Source organism: Microtus pennsylvanicus, chromosome 14 (genome assembly GCF_037038515.1).
Source record: "Microtus pennsylvanicus isolate mMicPen1 chromosome 14, mMicPen1.hap1, whole genome shotgun sequence".
Lineage (NCBI taxonomy): Eukaryota > Metazoa > Chordata > Mammalia > Rodentia > Cricetidae > Microtus > Microtus pennsylvanicus.
Window position 1 is genome coordinate 2050200 of NC_134592.1, and position 21218 is coordinate 2071417.

The window sequence follows — 21218 nt, forward strand, 5'->3', positions numbered from 1 at the left end:
TTGACCTTGCGTAATAAACTGATAAACAAGAAGAGCCTGGGGCTTTGCCATGCTGAAGTCTCTTTGAAGCTCAGCTTAGCAAACTCCACAATTAAATTATAAAAGAAATGGACAAGGAAGGTCAGCGATTAACGCATTAGGAGGTAAGGTAATTGCATTTGCTCTTTCATTTGGGGCAGAAGACAGCTAACACAGACCAACAGAACCCTTGCTGCTGGGGGCATTAGCCTACGCCACGGGACAGATTTGTTGTTTGTCATTAAGACAATTATTTTGGCATTGTTAGAAAATTCAAACAAATAGTAAACACTGACCCTTTAGCACATGGAGGAGGATGAGTGGAAAGCTTCTCAAGTTGACAACAGCACAGGCATTTCAATCCTGTCTCTCGGCCTGCCCTGACTCAACCTCTACTCAAACAGGGACCTCCACACCATCTAGGCTCTGCCATAAGAGCGTCTAGTTGAAAACATACCAGCACCTCCAAAACGCTCACAAGGCTTTTCCCCTCGTGCTTGCTGAATGCCTCTACCCGCAAGGGATGTTGGGAGCCCTATCGGACAAGGAGCACTGACTGAGTGCCCTGGAGCTTCAGGTGACCGTCTCTCACACCCATTCTCTCATTATTCTCTGAACATTTGCTCTTCTAAATCTCGGGGACCAACTCAGCTAAGACCCTGCACACTGGCTTTGGTGGCTCTTCTGGTCAATCATGAACCATGGACCATGGGTAGCCAGAGCCAGAAGGAAGGCTCAGAGAAGCAAAAGCTGAGTTTCCAGAGTATTTTGTAGAATGCGAGAGGGCTGGTTCTGTGCACACATTCCTGTTCTTTGCTTCTCCAAGTAAGAATATCCTGGTCTTTGAACAAACACTGCATTAACTCAAACCAAGAAAAAAAAGCCATGATATTTGATATTAACATTCTTGCTAAAGAGGAATGATGGCTAGAAATGACAGTTGTAGGCAAGATGTGTTCCTGGAGGAGGATGCTGGCCCTCTTGTGTGACTCACTTTCCTCTGTGTCAGCCACAGTTCCTCTATGCTGCAGCCAGTTCTCCTTAAGACTGAATTGGTGGAAAAGGGCTTTACTCTGCGAAAAGGGAGAAAGAACAATGAATGAATGTACCCTTGCCCTCTGAAAAGTCACAGCTATTTACAGCACATTCCAAAAGAGCTAGCCAAGCAAAAGCCCCTCGGTCTATTTGGTGCAGAGGACACCTCAGAAACACTCACAGTTCTTTAGAAGACACTTTCTTCATCCCAGCGCGAGTTCTGAGACACAGCTATAACAATCTCAGCTCCTGCCTTCTCCAGTCTGCGAGGTCATTTCACACTCCCGCCATTGGTTAATTATGGTTACCCACCTTTTCCCAGACACTGACCAATGTCTTCTCCTACATTCCCCCTCACCAAGTTCAATGGAAATACAACACACTTGCTACCATCTCTCTGTCCTGCTGAAAATTTTCAGAAGACTTACTCTTGGAGTAAGGAAAATCCTCTAGCTAAGATTCTTACTTGGATTTATAGGGAGGCATATGAGCAGTTTAAAATTCAAAATTCTATCAATTTGGTAACAGTAGGGAAGTTCCGAGGCTTTAAAATGTATCAGAAAATATGCACACTGTCAAAAAGTCAAGGGTTCATATGTAATCAGGCCTGAGATATAGCAAAGCAGGACAATGCAGGCTGCATCCCTGGGTTTCCCTATCTCGCCATGTTAGATTTGAGGCAGTATTCACTTTAATTGCAAGGAAACTGCCAAATCAGGCAGGGCAAGCTCTCCAAGCCAGACCCCCTCCCTGCTCCCCTGCAGATAGGAAAGCATTTACCTACCTTCCTTTGTGGTGAGTACTCATCAACAGTGCTACAAAGAAAAAGGTAAGACATGAGACTGCGGAAGACCCACTTCAGGAGCGCTGTACAGATGAGCCAGAGAGGCAGATAAGCAGGGGAAGGCGCTAACTGCTAAGCCTGGGGACCGGAGTTCCAAACCCAAGATCTACACCGTGGAGAGAGAGCTGACTCTGAAGGCTGTTCTCTGACCTCCACTTGGACATACTGGTTTTTGTTTTGTTTTGTTTTGATCAATGCGATACTTTGGAACAGGGGACTGCAAATGAGGATTTGTCTCCATCACCCTGGCCTGTAAGCAGTTTTTTTTTTTTTTTTGATTAATGTATACTGTGGAAAGGCCCAACTCTCTGTGGGTGATGCCAGCCAGAAGAGGTAGTCTTGAGCTGTACAAGAAAGTAAACTGAATAAGTCATGGAGAACAAGCCAGTCAGCAGTGTCCCTCCAGGATTTTGTTTTAGTTCCTGCCTTGATTTCCCTTGAGACAAATAAGACTCTCTTTCTAAGTTGTTTATTTTGGTCAGTGTTTCATCACAGCAGCAGAGATCAAACTAGAGCACCATGACACACCTACACAAACACACACTCACACACACACCATTGACACACCACATACCATGACACCCCCCCCACACACACACTATGACACATCACATACCATGATAAATACCCATGTACACACCATGACACACACACACCATCACATACACACACCATGGCATGCGTGCGCACACACACACACACACACACACACCATGACAGAGCCACATAGCAACACAAACAAACAAATAAATGATGGGGGAGAGTCTTCTGGCTTGTGTTAATTTCATTGGTTAAATAAAGAGACTGCCTTGGCCCTTTAATAGGACATAAAATTAGGTATGAGGAGTAAACAGAACAGAATGCTGGGAGAAAGAAGCTGAGTCAGGGAGTCGCCATGATTCTCCTAATGGATACAGATGCAGGTTAAGATCTTCCCTGGTAAGACACCTAGTGGTGTTACAGGGATATTAGAAATGGGTTAGATCGATATATAAGAGCTAACCAATAAGAGGCTGGAACTAATGGGCCAGGCAGTGTTTAAAAGAATACAGTTTCTGTGTAATTATTTCGGGTAAAGCTAGCCGTGCGGGCGGCAGGAAGTGGCCCGCCGCTCCTACTACAACAGAGTGGCGCCCGACATGATGGACTAAATCCACTTAAAAACCTAAAAAGACTTAAAAATAAGGGAGAGAGAGTTTAACACAGATTTTTGCTGTTTGTTGGTGGCGTGCTGTAGAGAGATTTCCTGATTCGGCAACAGCAGCAGAAAAAACGCTGCGTCATTTTAAAGCGCAGCTTCTTGGGGCTGTGCTGCCAGCGTGAACTCTGGCTTTAAAGCATTTGGGACTGGATGTTTGTGGTCCCGCTTGGGATCAGAAGGAGAGTGCTCTGAGACCATGCTGGTGGCTTAGCGCTCCCCGCCTGCACCTGGGCAGACTGCAGAATCAGGCTTAGGCAGGCGGAAGAGCGTGGTGGATTCCTGCCGCCATACAGAGACGTGTTTTCAGACTGCGCAGTGCTCTGAGTGTCAGATTTGGATGTAACTTGGATGAAAAGAGTTTCTGGGCCGTATGCTCAGTCTCAGAGTTAAAGTGCTGAGTGCCGCTCCTACCTGGCGGCCCCAGAACTAGCACAAAATGGTACGTCCTCCATTTTGAAATTTTCCTGGCTCAGCAGCAGGCTGTTTTAATATGCCGGCTTTCTGGGCTGTGCCTCCATTGCAATCTCTGTCTGGCTCCTGCGGGAGACAGAGCTTTTGAATGGAGCATTTGGAGAAAAGTGTTATGATTTGTTTGATGGCAACTAGACTCACTGCGTGCCTAAAAGGAAGTCATTGTGTGCTGTGGCTCAGAGGCACAAGCAGCTCCACCATGCTACTGGTGCAATGTGCAAAGATCAGAGGCACGAGCGGCTTCCGCCATGTTGGACTGGGCGGGGCAAGCAGGCAGTACCTGTTTTTGACCTAGGAATTGTCACAGCTTAGATTCTTAAGTGCTTAGTGATTTAAAGGTGCAAAACAAAGTGCTCCTGGATAGTAAAAAAAAAAAAAAAATTACAGATTCACAATAAAACAGATTCAGACACTGTTGGATGAATGTACGTAGGCTTGGGAGAGAGAAGAAAAAGAATATAAAGAATAAAGTTAATGTCTTAAAAAAAGGGTAAAGCCTTTAAAGAAACAGAGTACAGATAGTTAAGAGATTAAAAGAAATAAAGAAAAATAAGCCATGTAAAAATGGAAAATTCACAGAGTCTGGATCATGTACATTGTGTTTTCTTTAAAATTTTTGACTGTGAAGGAGCTAAGTACAGAGAAACATTTCATTACATGGGCTGCCAAGCTAAACCAGAATGGATATAAGGGTATTACGATTTCAAAATTTGGGTCTAAGGATATGATGCTTTGGAGAGGGTCTTCTTTTGTTTTCACAGAGGACCAGACCCTGTGGATTGATTCTATCCCGATATGGTATGATAGACCACGACCTCCCGAAAAGTTGCTGTGAACACCCTCAAAAAATTACTTCACTCAACTGCCAACTGAGATAAACCTGGCATACAGGTTACACCCTAAATGATCTGATTAACAGCGCCCCTATTCAGCAGAAAGCAGTTTGGAGAGAAAAAACTGCGCCCATGTTCCCAAAATATTGTTTATAAATGTTCTTTTACATTTAAAGGGGGAAATGATATAGGTATGAATAATTTGCATTGGTATAGATTTTAAGGTCAATTTTGTTATATGTATATGTATTTCTTGATCTTGATTAAGGTATTGTGATTGTGTAGTTCATTTAAAAATGTACTGTATAATTAAGAAATATAGGTTGTTAATGGATAATCATCGATAATAGTAAAGCTTGTAGTCATGTTAGATTTTCTAGATATATAGAGATGTATTTCAGATAGGTATTCTTCATATCTCTCAAAGGCTGCAGAATATGGCATTTAAAATATTTTAATAACTTAGGACTTTTCATGACAATGAGACATGTCTGCTCCTGGTGGCATCAATCTACTTCAAGAGGAAGATGGGCATCAAAGAGGATTCTTATGGAGTTTGATAGCCATTTGGGCAAGAAACTGCTCTTGCCTTGACTGTTGCATAAAATGGACACAGAGAACCCACAGAGAGAGGACTGCTGAACTTGCCTAAAGGTGAGACGGTCTTTTGGGGTTCATGACTCATGAAAGAGTCTGTGAGACATTCTACAGGACACAGCAGATAGTGACTGAACTGTCTTTGAAATTTCCTGCTTCATGGAAATGTCTGCTGGATACTATGGGCCTGAAGGCTGAAGATGGATGCCCCAACGGTACAGAGGAACTTTGGGTGATTGTCCAGGCAGGGAGATGTCTCTGTCATTTCTAGAGCTTTGGATTTCTTGTTTGCTTAGGTAATATTATATCCTTCTGGAGTCTTTGATGGAGTTGAAGAATGGTTAGTTATTTTCCATTGTTATGATAAAAGATAAAATAGATATAAATATTATAACTGTAATTCTTGCTTGATAACTCTTTCGTTATATGTAATCTTACTCTGTTAAAATGAAAGCCTTCCTTTTTTGTTTAAACAGAAAAAGGGGAAATGATGGAGGAGAGTCTTCTGGCTTGTGTTAATTTCATTGGTTAAATAAAGAGACTGCCTTGTCCCTTTAATAGGACATAAAATTAAGTAGGCGGAGTAAACAGAACAGAATGCTGGGAGAAAGAAGCTGAGTTGAGGAGTCGCCATGATTCTCCCACTCCAGGCAGATGCAGTTTAAGATCATTCCTGGTAAGCTAGCTCGTGGGCTACACAGAGTATTAGATATGGGTTAGGTCAATATGTAAGAGCTAGCCAATAAGAGGCTGGAACTAATGGGCCAGGCAGTGTTTAAAAGAATATAATTTCCATGTAATTATTTCGGGTGTAAAGCTAGCTGGGTGGTGAGACGCAGCCTCGTCGCTCCTATTACAACAAATAAATAAATGTCATTAAAGTAGATAAATGAAAGAGAACAAAACTGATTGGTATAGTGGTACATGTCTATAATCCCTACACCCAGGAGGCTAAGCAGAGGCAAGATGGTGGTCTTCCTGGACCATAGAGTAAGTTTCATGTCAGCCTGGGCCACAGAGTGAGACCCTATCTCAAAAACAAAACAAAAAGATAAAACACACTATTCACCATTAATCTACTATGTATAATGTATCTGAAATTGCATTCCAAGTTTCAAATGAACTAGGATGAAAAAAAGGTACTTTTTGGACACATGCATTGTGCTTTCTACTTACAGAGAGCAAGGCGAAGGCTGGCCCACGTCTTTTTTAGTCTTACACTAAAGAAGTGAGGCCCCAACCCTTCTCTGTGCGCTTGTGTTGTGGGACATGACCCACAGCTATAGTTAACCCTAAGCCACACCTCTAGCCCAACCGTATCCTACTACAATTTTCTGAATCCAACTTACTATTTTCTGTTATAATGGAAAAATTTTAATGGAATGTACTAGACTTCAGTGATAGAGTTAATATATTTAAGTATACTAAACCAGGCATTACTGTTTCCTAACTGTAACAATTCTGCTTCATAGTGCAGGGCCACATCCAAAGAAGAGATTATTTTGTCATAAAGTTTCTGATAAGTAAAAATAATAAGAAAAGGGCAGCTCCACCTGCACAAAAAATCCAATTAGGTCAAATCAAACCGAATCAAAATGCCCATTGTTTTATTAAGAATGACGCTCTTGGGTGGCGGGGAGACAGGACAGCAGGGAGCCCATGCACACCTCAAAACCACGTGTTTCTCCTCTGGGAGCTCACTCAAATACCCTGCCATGCTGGGATTTGGAATCCAGACCAATACAACTCCCAGGCCAGAGAGGCTGGGATGGATGCTAGGGGCTGGGGGCTATGCTCCCAACTTAACAATTTCTTTCCTTTTTTGTTTCATTTACTAATTATAATTTCAACTCAATACTAAGCTATTCATATATGCATATGAGACTGTGATCATTTCTAAAACACTGTCCTACCTTGCACGCAATTTTCAGACATGCAATCCTGACAACTGAACCAAAGGCTCACTTGCTACTTAAGACTGACCTATGTACAACTTTCATTCATGATGGGGCCCCTTTACTACAGCTAAATCAGTGATCTCAAAGGCCTGAACTTGCATTTCTTGAGACATGCACTCACTGTTGCTGAAGTCTTAAAAACATCTCCAACCTGATGGTGTACTTGCTTCACGCTACTAAAAATAAGGAACTGCACTACAAAGTGGATAGACATAGCAAAGACTGGACCTTGGAACTGAATAATGACTCAATGTCTTCATTTACCAAAATTAACAGAGAATCAGTTAAACCAAGCAAAGGCAAGTACTGCCAATCTGAAGACGTGTGAGTGCTACTTCTGGGACACTCGGGCATTCCACAGTCACTTGAGGAAGGGGCTTTCTCCAATCTTTCTAAAGAGAAAGGAAACCTCGGGGACCTCATAACACTGAGCCTACGAAATGCTCTGTGACTCACTGGAACTATTTACAGATATTTTCTTAATATAGACTTAAAATTAAGGAATAATTTACTGGTTTTATGTACTTAGGTTCTCATGGCCCAGTCTGCTTTTATCATAGAAAACTTAAAAGAAAACAAAAAGTCAGTGAGTATGACTAGTGTTCTATTTTTATTCACAAAAATAAAAACACATAATTTACTACTAGAAATGTTAGGTAATCAAGATAAATCCAGGGTTAATATGTCAAAAATCATTGACTGTACGTACACGCCAGCCTAAATTCTTACACTGGCTATTGCATTCATTAACTGCTATGGGAAAAGCTAAATACTTACTGCCGGCGATGCATCCCAAGTATCTTCTGAAATTCTTTCAGTTCTTTCTCGAGAATTGGGTATTCGTAGACATCATCCAGTACATTCCTGTAGATGGTCTGCAGAGAGGGTGGAGACAGAAACGGCAACTGTAACCATTCACTGCCTGTTGTGTGAGGATTCAGATGAAGACAGGGCCAGCCACATAGCTCAGTGGTAGCACACCTTCAGTCCCTGTACCATCACCAAGAAAAAAGGCTCTGGTAATGGTTATCTTGTTGCAGGAAGTGAGGTGAAACTCAGGACTAGAAGTTTCACCTTAGCTACTCAACCCCCGGCATTGCTCTCTTAAACTGCTTTTAAAAGCTGTCTGTTGGGGATGCTAGAAATTGGGTATCAGAGATTTTCCACAAGTAGTTTAGATCACAAAACAGAACACCTGCATGACCACCTGAAAGGAAAACATATTAATTAAAATAACCAGTAGGTTTGAAAAATAACCGAGTTTAGGCAGAGGGATGGCTAAGTGAATGGTAAGTTCAATGCCATGTCCTTTATGATAGGCAGAATGAGCTCAGACATTTATCTATTCTAAAGCAGATTTCTTGCTAAAATCCCAGTCTAACCTTTCTTTGTGCTGATTTGTATATCCAATACAATGGTCAAATAAGCCAAACTCTCTAATCCAGAGAACTGTCCATGGTAAATACATATTATAAATTATTAATATTTAGATAGATTGGTTTATCTAGGTTAGTGTCTTTCAGATTGTTACTATTTCAAAGTTTAATGCCAAGTATCTATTTTCAAATATATTTTCAAATACAGCATGTATTTAGATTTCATATTATGATATAATATACATGTGATTAAGGAGATTTTTAAATGCTTATCAAGTACTGTTTGCCTATATAGGTGTTGTTAGTTTTAACATTATCATAAATCTAGCATTAAATCTCAGAGTATATTGATGTGGGAGTGTCATATATCAATCTGTTGATTTCATTGGCTAAGCAATAAAGAAACTGCTAGGCCCATTGGATAGGCCCACCCTTAGGTGGGTGGAGTAAACAGAACAGAACGCTGGGAGGAAGAGGAAGTGAGGTCAGACCCGACAGCTCTCCTCTCGGGAGCAGACGCAAGAGAGACGCCATGCTACCTGCTCCAGGGAAGACGCACGCTATGAAGCTCCGACCCAGGATGGACTTAGGCTAGAATCTTCCCGGTAAGCGCACCTAGGGGCGCTACACAGATGATTAGAAATGGGCTAAATTAATATGTGAGAATTAGCCAGTAAGGGCTAGAGCTAAGGGCCAAAGCAGTGTTTAAATGAATACAGTGTCTGTGTAATTATTTCGGGGCATAAGCTAGCCGTGGGGGCAGCTGGGGTTTTGGGGACATAGCCCCGCCGCCGCTCCCCATATTACTACAGTATATTTTGGTTTATCCTATTTATCTAATTTGCAAAAGATTGTCATGATTTAAATAAATCATCCAAAATTAGTATATATAAATATTATCATATATAATTCTTCATAATATATTTAAAATTATTAAAATAATTTCCTCCTTATATAGAGAATGCCAGGCATGGAAGTTAGAATGAATTTATACTGTCACTGTATTTGACACAAAACCTGAATGACTAAAAATAAGATTTTTTTTGAATCATATAGATGAAAATAAAATCAGTCACTTAACATCAAAATACTTGAAATTGTAGGAATACCTTTAGAAACATTTTTGAATGTTCATCTTCATGTAGCCAGTCTTTGTACAGAGCAATCCACTGTGAAACCAGATGTAGGACCTTACGCTTCCGACAAGGGACATCTGATTTTTCTTCTTCCCCTTGATGCTTCTTAGCAGAATAGGTGCAAATGGTTAAGAAAGAACACCATGTTGTTGAAATACAAAATGTGAAAAGGCCTATTTGGTGTAGCTTTTTACAAAGTAGGCTACAGCATATTTTCCAAAGAATTCAGAGCTGGATAAAGAATAGACCCTGAGCAGGGAGAGTGGACAGTGTGCTCTGAAAGGCATGAAAGCAAACCCAGGAACAAACGGAAGCATCCCCAGCAGGAGACCGTGCAGTTGAGGGCTGGACCTCACACTGCAGCTGCTGGAAAAGTCTTAGGGGCAGTGTGGGCTTCACGTCAGTTCAAAGGACACAGGAAGGCCCGCTGATATCAGACTCACTTCCAAGGCAGATGCGGCCTCACAGCACAGGTGAACACTGTGTCAGTGAGGCACATCAGAAGGAAGCCAGGCCATCTGTGATCTGCAGAACTTCATATTTTATAAAAGCAGTTGCTTCTAAAGTTGTTCCAGATGAGCACAGCTGTCTGAAGCACAATTTATGATCTGATTCAAATGCCGGATCCTAAGAATTTCCTTGGTGAAAGAACCAGATGAATGTGCAAGGGCCCAGGTAAAAGGGTAGAGACTTTCACCTTCATTAAAGTAAATTTAAAACATAACAGGGAAGGGCTACGTGTCCCAGCAAGAAGTCAGTTAAATAAGTGGCTCTGAGGCCATGAAAATGGGGGTCATTACATGAACATTACAGCATACTGCTGAGCATAAAAACCAAAAGACAGCAGCATTTTCTACTTGGGTTAACAATGCTTACATGACTATTTTAACAATGCTTATATGAATACTTTAATTACTTAGAAAGACATACAGATGATTAACAGTGGCTTTTCAGAGTAGTGAGATTTGAGAATAGCTGAGCCATTTTACTAATTGTCACTTCCTAATTTATACATAATGACCATGTATTAACTAATTATTAAAATAACTTCAAAGTAGCAAGCTTAGATGACTAGGAATGAATTGTCTAAATTCACATACTCTTATTTCCTCAGAATGAGTCTCTCTCTGTCCTCCAGGACAAAGTCTCTTGCAGCAGAGGCTGCCTCAACTTTTCATCCTCTGATCCTTACCTCCCAAGAGCTGGGGTTACAGGTGCAGCCCCGCCAACATTCCTGGGCCCTGGCTGTACTGATTGAGCTGAAAAGCTACTAGACATAGGAAACATTGTGAGATGGCTCATCAAGAGTACCTATCTGTTAATGCCGATGAACAGCTGCAAAACAGAAAGGAGCTATTATTCATCAGACTTCGTAACTATGTAAACACATGGCTCCATCACTTTCTCCTTCACTTGCAAGGTTACTTTGTGGCTACTTTTAAATTCTTCTTGTAAAATCAACTGAGCCATACAAACAAAAAACTTCTGTTAGAGTGCCTATTTCTTTCAGTTTTTCTCTTGAAGAGCAACTCTGAAGGGTAACTCTGCTATGTCTGTTTGCATGTGTTCTGTTTTCACAATGGCCAGCATGGGGGAAGATGTAGCCAGCTGAGAAACACCAACAACTTCAATATCTTCTAGTGAAATTCTGTGCTTCTCATTCAAATGTCATTTTTAAGTACGACAGTCTTGCATCAGCAGAATAAAGCAATGTCAAGACTTTGAGTGTTCAACTATTATTCCCAATTTATAGTCATTAATATTTGTTTTCTTAACCTCATGTTCCCCGTGATATATGTACATTTTAGAACACTTAAGGGTTAAACTGGCATTTGTTCTTCTACTTCTGTAGTAAGGTATAGGTTCTTTTATATTTGGCCCAGGCCTATTTATACTGATTTATAAATGGAGGAATGGGGGAAGGGCACAGGATGAGCTGCAGGATCTTTGCAATACGCTGAATATTAGCTGGCCCTGGCTATGAGCCTAAATAATGTGCTTTACTATGACAAAAGTCAAAAGCCATTCGAACCTATTACAATAAAAATATCCATATAAAATATCCAAGCACTCTAAAATAGTTCCAATCTACAAATAGTGTTTATAAATCATGAGAAAACACAAACAAGAATGAGGACTTTAATAATGAAAAAGTTGCAGAAAGAACTAAAATTCCATATAAAATGTCCCAGCTAAAGACTGAACAACACAAATACCCAAGGAGACCCTCAGACATTCTTTGGAAACATCCACAGGGGCAGTACACTACTAAGTGGTAATAAAAATAATATTCGGACCATAGCTGAAGACAACAGTTTGCTATAGGACATAATTTTAGAGCTAATGGGTGGTAACTGCCTTCGAGTAGGTAAGCATTAAAATGAAGATGAAATTAGCTCACAGATTCATACATCTAAAGGAGAAATTTAAAAACACAATTATTGTTTTTTTTAAAAAAACAACACTCCACTTCAAAACTGTGAGAAAAAAAATATGCATATTGTTGAAATTTTCAAATTCAAAACTAACATTTCTAGATCAGTTTTATTGGTCAGACTTTAGAACTGTCAACATAGCTATAGATCTGTTTGGTTGGCGGGTCCAGCGAAGCTCCAAAGAAGCACGTGCATAAACAGATGTTATTTCTGGTTCATATGCACATACATAAATCTATAAATACTCTTGGTTTTTGTTTTTGAGACAGGGCTTCTCTGGGTCGCCTTGGCTGTTCTGAACACTCTGTAGAGAAGACTTAGTCATAAGTTTTTAAGAGATGTTTTATTTTTAACACCTTATGAAGTTTTAAAGTATTCTTTTAGGTGGGAAAATGCAGTATAGTTGGGATATAGTTGGGAGACATATAACAATTATTTAACAGGAAAAGAATCTTAAATGGCTACTATCATTAGATTTTAATAAAATCTTTGGCTTATAATCCATTTTCCTGAACATTTCCTGTGGAGATTTGCTGAGGAACCTTTTTCAGGCAATGGCTTTGAGATACTGTACCAGGTATGTGTGCCATGGGTGTGGCATTGGGCACCAAAAACATGTTCGTTCTCTCTCTCTCTCTCTCTCTCTCTCTCTCTCTCTCTCTCTCTCTCTCTCTCTCTCTCTCTCTCTCCTTTTCCCTTGGCTAATGGATTCAATTCCTGTTCCCCATTTGTGCAGAGGATAGTGATCTGTGAGGCCCTCCTAAATAAAGGAAGCTTTATTATACTCAATTCTGAGCTGGTGTGGGATTACTTTATTCGTGTTCTCCTACAGAGATTGAAATGAAATCTCTAGTTTCCTTTATTAAAATCAGTAAAGTTTCTTATTAAATGCTTAAAGGCTATAATTAATTTATTACTATTAGAAATAAAATTAATTAACTAAATTAATTTATTAAATACTTAATTGCTTTTGAGGTATCTTCTCTAAGTACAGTGAGGCAAGAAGCCCTGGTGGAGATTTCTCATCAGTTTGCAGAACCTCTCTGGTTACTGAGTAAAATTGTAAGGCTTCTTAGCAAGCGATTAACCTTCTAATCCCACCTGACACTTGAGGAAAATATGCAGTGAGTGAAAACACTCCAAATAGATGACAATTACATCCAGGGATGAAAGGATTTCCTACGGGGAAGACAGTTCAGGTGTCCAGAGATGATCTCCCAAAAATATGATATCACACACACATGCACACATATGCACACACACACACGCATATGTGTGCATGTGCACACATACACAGACACACACAGACACAGAGGGGTGTTGCACAAGAAGTCTAACTCTAAATGATTGATTCTCTATAAAAATACTTAATGTTTGTTATTGTCGATCCACTTGACCTGTTCACTTGAGTTTACCTAGAAGGCAAGTTTCCTTCCAGCTCCCTAAGGAACCATGAGAAGCAGATATAAAGTAAACACAATATTCACAGTACCCTTTGCCCACAGTAGACTATGGTGACAGCAGCCCTGAATTCCCTGCTATCCCTGTCTAGCCTGTCTCATTCCATCTTCACCTTGGATAGCATCACATTAATATTTAACACATTCACACTTCACCGTGGGTTGAGTAAATTAGGAAAGGCAGTTAATTCGTAATGTGGGACATCTGTCTGAAAGGAAGCCCGCAGAGCGTCCTGAAGTTAATGAAGGATATTGTCTCAATAGCGCCTGGCACAGGTCATCAGTTGTCATGAATACTGTATACGTGAGAAGGAAGTCATCGAGGAGCGTCTCTGCAAAAGAAGAAAACAAACACAATGTGAGCAGAGGAAGGATGGACAAGGTACCTGAATAGTGCCCATTGCAGAAACATGCTGACTGACTGGGGGCTAGAGTGAAGAGGACCCCGAGAGATACATACATGCAGATTTCTACAAGGGAAGAAGAAAAAGACAAGATCTCCTGAGCAAATTGGGAGTGTGGGGATCATGGGAGAGGGCAGAAAGGGAGGGGGGGAGAAAGAAAGGGGAGTGGCTAAAAATATATAGCTCAATAAAAACAACACAGAGAGAGAGAGAGACAAAGAAAACCAGTGCATAAATAATGTGTTTTAAAAAATGAAGTTCCTAAGCCTTTTGAGATATATACTCCAATTGTACAGAAAAAGAAGCCTTCAAGTTCTGAGGAAGCAAGAGTTTACGAAGCCATTCATTTCATTTAGGACTAGAAGAAGGATTAAGAAAGCCACAAGACACACATCAGGGAAAGCCCTTTCACCTTTACCTTTCGATGCATCTGTAAGGAGTGGTTCAATGGTGGATAAACTGCTTTCCTAGTACTAAGAGGCCTCAAGTTTGCATCAATACCACAAACAAAAGCTGAGAAAGTGATGCAAGATCTCCTTACTATGTTGAAGAGAGACCGACCCAATGCCGGCAAAAGTCGGGGCTGAAGAGAGACCGACCCAATGTCGGCAAAAGTCAGGGGTGAAGAGGGACAGACCCAATGCCAGCAAAAGTCAGGGGTGAAGAGAGACCCACCCAATGCCGGCGAAAGTCAGGGGTGAAGAGAGACTGACCCAATGCCAGCAAAAGTCTGGGCTGAAGAGAGACCGACCCAATGCCGGCAAAAGTCGGGGGTGAAGAGAGACCGACCCAATGCCGGCAAATTCGGGGGTGAGGAGAGACCAATCCAATGCCAGCAAAAGTCAGGAGGAGCCTAAATTCTAGCTTTAAAAAATGCTTCTTCCTAACTCCATTTGTAATCTCATATTTTTAATGTATGAAATAATAGGTTTCAGTATGACATTTTTATACACACTAATCATTGTACTTTCTGTGTCCCAGACCCTACAAGCCCCAATCCCTCTTTTCTGAGTGTTTTGGGAAAAGATGACATGTGATATTAAGGTACAAAGCAGGCAAACTCCACCCCCAACACAACTTCCAAAGCAACAGAGATCATGTGTAAAACGCAAAGTAGCTTCACCTTGGTCGCTCTATCGTGTCTCTTTAACTCACTTCCAGCATCATTTAACTTCCTCATCTTTTACATTGTGAACAGAGCATTTTTAGTCGTATGAAACACTAATAAACTATGAAGGTAATGGAATTATGTACTATTACAGACTGAAGACTGGTACCACCTCCAACTTCATAAACTGAAACCTACCCCCTAACATGATAAAATTAGAAGGCAGAGTATTTGACATGTGATTAGGACTGGATGGAGTCTAGAGGGTGGATCCTTTATGGCTGGGATTAGTGATGTTTACAAGTCCTCTGTGCCTGCTTCCTTATCTACTATGTGAGTACACAGTAGACCAGCTTTGAACCAGGATCAAGTCCTCATCAGACATTGACTAAGGCAATGTCTTGCTTTTGAGCTTTCTGGCCTTCCTAACTGTGAAAATAACTGGATTTATATTTTGTTTACAAACTTCTCAGGATGTGGTATTTTGGAAGAGTAGTTTAAGCTAGGACAACCAATCGGTTCTGTTGTCCAAGATCTAAACTTTAATAAATGCTTGGTATAACTAATTGTCTACTGCATAGCTCTGTGAATACTGAACAAAAGAAAAATTCCAGAATTTAGTTATATACAGCTAGATAAATTTTCTCCAAAAATTAAAAAAAAATCAATGCAAATAGCAAGGCTGTATCTACAAATGCAAATCCCACTCCAATAAGTTGACACCAATAGTCCTTTATCAGCCACAGGGCTGTTTCTAGGTTTCACTTGGCAACACAATGTTAAGATAATTCTGATCTACATTAGGCAATGGCTGCAAACAGTGGTATTTAAAAGGTTTTGTATATGGTGTGGTGTTTATGTGTGTGTATGGTGTATGTGTGTGTTGTGTTGTGTGTATGTGTGCATGTGGTTCTGTGTGTGTTGTGTGTATATGTGCATGTGGTTCTGTGTGTGGTGTGTATGTGTGGTGTATGTATGTGTTGTGTATGTATTGTGTTGCGAGTATATGTGCATGTGGTGTGTGTGTATGTGCGTGTCCGCCTGCAGAGGTCCGAGGAGAACATAAGATGTCCTACTTTATCATTCTCCACCTTATTCCCTTGAGACAGGGTCTCTTGCAGAACCTGGAGCTAGAGTTGCTGCCAGAAGCACTGGTCCTGTCTCTGCCTGTGGTGGTCTGAATAAGAATGGCCCCCATAGGCTCATCTATTTGAATGTTTAATTATCAGGGAGAGGTGCTGTTTGAGAAGGACTAAGAGGTGTAGCTTTGTCAGAGGAAGTGTGCCACTGAGGGTGGGCTTGGAGGTTTCAATAGGTCCAGTGGTTCTCTCTCTTCCTGCTGCCTGTGGATCCAGATATAGAATTTTCAGCTGTTTCTCTAGGTTCACGCTGCCCGTGCATCACCATGTTCTTTGCCATGCTGATGATGAACAGTAAGCCAGTTGCAACTACATGCTTTCTTTTACAAAAGTTGGCATGGTCAACAGAACACCGACTAAGGCACTGCCCTAGGTACTGGGGTTATGGGTCTATGAACGGCTAAGCCTGGTTTTCACATGGGAACTGGGGAGTCTTGTGTAGACCTGCATACTCAGGTAGCAAGTGCTGTTACACACAGAGCCATCTTCCCAGCCGGAGTTTGCCTTCACATTGTAAGCAGCCATTAAAGTGAACCAAGATGCCGATTAATGAAGACCATAGTAGAATTTTTAACAAAAAATATTTATAATTTATACTGGGCCCTAATTTCAATTCCCAGCAGTGAAGCGAAGACTTTTCTAATGCATAATGTTCTTTATCAAAACAATTAATATGACAAATGGCATCTAAAACCCACTACAAGCCTAAATTTCAAGTCCTGTCACACCGCACCATGCTAGCAAATCACCAACCTGACTTGCTTGTCTGTTTGTTTTAACACTTTTGGTTATTAGTTTTTTGAGACAGGGTTTCTCTGTGGAGCCTTGGCTGTCATGGAACTCATTCTGTAGACCAGGCTGGCTTCAAACTCACAGAGATCCACTTGTCTCTGCCCCCGAGTACTGGGATTAAAGGCGTGCACCATCACTACCTGGCTAACTCTATTTGTTTTTTAAAAGGCTCCAAATAGGTGTACACAGGCTTTGTTAGGTAAAAGCTAAGCCTAGCACAAAAAGACACAGTGTGTACCTAATCAGACAGTACATAGCCTGTATTGACCGATTGGCTATAAGCCCCACAGCTCTCTTTATAAAGGCTAGGAGAAGCTCCAAACCAGTTAACCTAACAGCCTGTTTTTAAAGATTAGTAATTATAATGAAAGATTTGGGCATATGTAATGACTTCTATTACAGCTTTTTAAATATCTGAAATTAAAATCAGCCATATCCATGATGCCTGAAAACCTATGTAATTTGGAATGCACCTGAAAGCTATCATTTTGGAATACTTCCCCATATATACTAAAAATATGATAAATGATTGATAAGAGCTCTTTTAAAGTGTTTTTTATTTTATGTTTATGTGTTTGACTCGAATGTATGTATGTGTGCCGTGTGTGACGCCTGCAGATGATAGGAGAGGGGTGGATCTCCTGGAACTAGCTATGAATGGTGGAAAACTGTCTTATATGTACTTTGGGAACGATACCCAGGTTCTCTGCAAGAGTAGTAAGCTCTCTTAACCACTGACCCATCTCTTCAGCTTCTTGTAAAAAAAAAACACTTAACTTCTCTGATATGATTAGAAGTTAAGGTGCTGTTTTTGGAACATACTGCAAGGCACAGACGGCACAGACAATGGAGTAGCCTGCTCTGAGGTCTTCAGTAACTCTTACAAGTAGGAGCCACCAAGACTCAGAAAGCACCAGGTAATATCCCATCAGGAACTTCACACTTTTTAAATTTTAGGTTTGACACTTAAAAAGGTTGATGTGCCAGACAGGGTAAGATATTCTTACCCTCAGCTGGATCTAATGAAGTAGGAACTATTTTCTAATCAAGATTTACTCCATTAGTAGCTAATATTAAAAAGAACACCATTAACTTTGACATAAGCAGCCATTCCATGCTGACTTCTGGAGTCTGGTTGGATGGTGGCAACCTATTTGGCTTTCACTGAAATTAATCAGCCCACGTATCACAATATTTTGTGAAAAGCTTTGACCCAGAAATGCTAATTTCCCTCTAAGCTATGACCATATTTAATATTCAACAGTTCTTATCTAATTATCTGCCATGGAAATATTAATTAAAACAAAAACAATAAGGCCATATAAAACCATCTCCAGTTAAAATTCTAATAAACAGAACAGTTAAGTATCCCAGTAAACAGATCAGATTCCCAACACAACAAATCACAGTCTTCTTTCTCAGCTACTGCATTGTTCTGAAAGGTTTTCCTCACATAACAAGCAGTCCTTTATTTTTTTGCTGCAAAGATAATGAATGTAATTGAGTGATATGAATAAAAACTATAATCAAAATGATGCACTTGAAATAAAAGTGCATTTTATTTTATATTATCCATGCTTCAAAAACGTCTGTCCCACTGGTACTTAGAGATTTTTTTAGAGCCACAATGGCTGTATGAATGGTTCCCCCAAGACTATTAGCCAACAATAGCTATTTAGAAAGACTAGCACATCCACTAGCATTCATATTAAAGCACAGTAATTATCCGTTATATTACACAGTGCTGAATTAATAGTGATTTAAGAATGTAGGCAGAAGCACTTTTGTATTCATGAAAGCATCTTTCATTTAAACCAATTTATATACTCACATTCTGATAGAGAGATGTATTCATTTTCATTTCTAACACTACAAATTCCTAGGTATTAATATGCAGAGAAATCTGTTCTTTAGAATTTGATTCACTAAATATAGGCCTAAGTTCTTGGCTCATCACCAAACTCTTGGGAATATCCTGTGCCCTCTTCCAGAAGAAAATATGCTTGTATTAGAATACAGTGCTGGAGACTGAATCTAGGGCCTCATGCAAGCTAAGTGTGTACTCTATATCCCCAGCTACCCCCCAAAAGTATTTTCAAGGCAGTTTTCTAAAACTTTGTGGTTGTTTGTATTTTGGGACAGCATGTTACTTGGTCCAGGCTGGCTTCAGACTCAAGTTATATGCGTAAAAAAAAAAAAATTCTGAGCCCCTGGTCTCCTGCTACAACCTCCAAGTACTAGACAGAGGATAGGCATTCACTACCACAACCAGAAAAAAATTTCAACTTGCCTTTTATAGCATAAAAGCTACATTCAAATAATGATTAACACTGGAGGCAAAAGGAATTCTAGTTTTCAGTAATGTGCAACTTGACTACTATGCATTTCCCATCTGCAGCCTCGGCAGAGAAGGCTCTAAGATCCAGGCCTATGATTTGGTTTACTGATATAACATAGAGCTTTTCCTATCACCTACTACTATTTTAAAAAGAATTAAGGAATAGCTGGGCACTCAGGAGGCAGAGGCAGGCAAATCTCTATGAATCTGAGGCCAGACTGGTCTACATATAGAGAGTTCCAGGAAAGATAAAGCTATATGGTGAGATCCTGTCTCAAAACAAAGAAACAAACAAAAACTAAACACCACTGTTGTAGAAAGGCTGCCTTTTCATTTCTCAAGAGCCAGACTCCCAAAATAATCACACAGGAGCTATATTAATTAAATCACTGCTTGGCCTGTTAGCTCTAGCTTCTTATTGGCCAGATCTTACATATTAATTTAATCCATTTCTATTAATCTGTGTATTGCCATGTGGCAGTGCTTACAAGCAAAGTTTGGGCATGTCTGTCTCTGGAGGTGGCTTCCTGGCTACTCCCTGACTCCGCCTCCTTTCTCCCAGCTTTCAGTTTAGTTTTCCCCACCTAGCTCTACTCTATCCTATCAGGCTAAGCCAGTTTTCTTTATTAATTAACCAATCATATTCACAGCATTCAGAGGGGAATACTACATCACACCACCAAAAAAAACTAATTACCCCCCCCCACACACAATAAAACAAATATACAAACAAAAGAACCTCATACTTGACACCAATAAGGTGGCCAAGAATCTGGGCCTAGATTAAAAACTACCTCTGCTAAAGGAATAAATGTGACAATAAAATGATACCTAATGACATACTACTATACCCATTGGTCATGACTTGTTCAGCCTTCATCAGAGAAGCTTCTTCTTGTAATAGATAGAAATTAACACAATGACTCACAACTTGGCAATGTATAGAGCACTCAGTCCTAAATGAGACGTTTTCATCAAACCCTCCTCCCTAAGGCTCACTGAACCATACGGTGCAGGAAGGCTGGAAGAGCCGGGGTGATGAATGACTCCAAGGAGACAGTGTCCTTAGGACACAACAGGACTGATGAACGTATGAATGCACAGAGCACTCACAGGTTCAATCAAGCAGGGTCTTATAGCAATGAGAGGAGGGAGGGACATGGGGTCCCATCCTAAACAAGAGGCTATTTGCCATTGATACCAGATGGCAAAGGGAAGATGAGTTTTCTCCAATGCAGTCTTACTGGGGACAGAAGACAAACTTCAGGGTAGGTCCAAAAGTAGGTGACCAAGGCAAAACAAACTCAATAGTATATTTTGTGGACTTTTTTGCTTTATTTTGCTTTGTTTTGGCAATTATCGTCTCTTACTGGTCTTTTGCTTATTTGATTTCTTTGTGTGTGTGTGTGTCAGAGAGAGAGAGAGAGAAAAAGAGAGAGAACATAATGTTGGGTAGGTAGAGAGGTGTGGAGGAACTTGGAAAACTGGGGGAGAAGAAAACATAATCAAAATATATTGTATAAAAAATGTTCAATTGCCAGGCGATGGTGGTGCACGCCTTTAATCCCAGCACTCAGGAGGCAGAGGCAGAGGCAGGCAGATCTCTGTGAGTTCGAGACCAGCTTGGTCTACAAAGCTAGTTCCAGGACAGGCTCCAAAGCCACAAAGAAACCCTGTCTCGAAAAAACCAGAAAAAAAAGTGTTCAATTAAAAAATAAAATATTAAGGCACATTAAGTCAATTATCTAGTTTGATTTGATTTTACATGAATATACTTTCTTTTATGTATCAATGAGAATAGATTTTCATTTCCATGTTCACCACAGTCAGTTTTCTTTGTCAACAAAAATCTCTTTTGAGTCTCTATAGTCATATCAGGGTGGAACAGTAGGAGGTTTGGTAAGACCATTTTATGGGGTTGTTATGTAAATATAATTGAGTTAATGAAGTGGATCTAAATATTACCCCAAAGGTGTAAGTTTTCATTTTGTGTGTGAAAAATATAAAAGAAATCAAAACCCAAACCACCCAGCATACTAACATGAGGAGGTTAGGGCTACTTAGGAGCAACTA

General features: G+C 40.3%; 1 protein-coding gene across 2 annotated transcripts in view; it reads right to left on the minus strand.

The window, feature by feature from the left end:
• Positions 1-21218, minus strand: part of Rapgef5 (Rap guanine nucleotide exchange factor 5) — a 231505-nt gene that overhangs the window by 37610 nt on the left and 172677 nt on the right. For both annotated transcript variants that reach the window (XM_075948631.1, XM_075948633.1), the window contains 5 exons: positions 13618-13696; positions 9443-9587; positions 7735-7832; positions 1838-1868; positions 1013-1091 (listed from right to left, as the gene is read on the minus strand). In XM_075948631.1, the coding sequence (XP_075804746.1) occupies positions 1013-1091; positions 1838-1868; positions 7735-7832; positions 9443-9587; positions 13618-13696 (432 nt within the window). The remainder of the gene's footprint in view (positions 1-1012; positions 1092-1837; positions 1869-7734; positions 7833-9442; positions 9588-13617; positions 13697-21218) is intronic.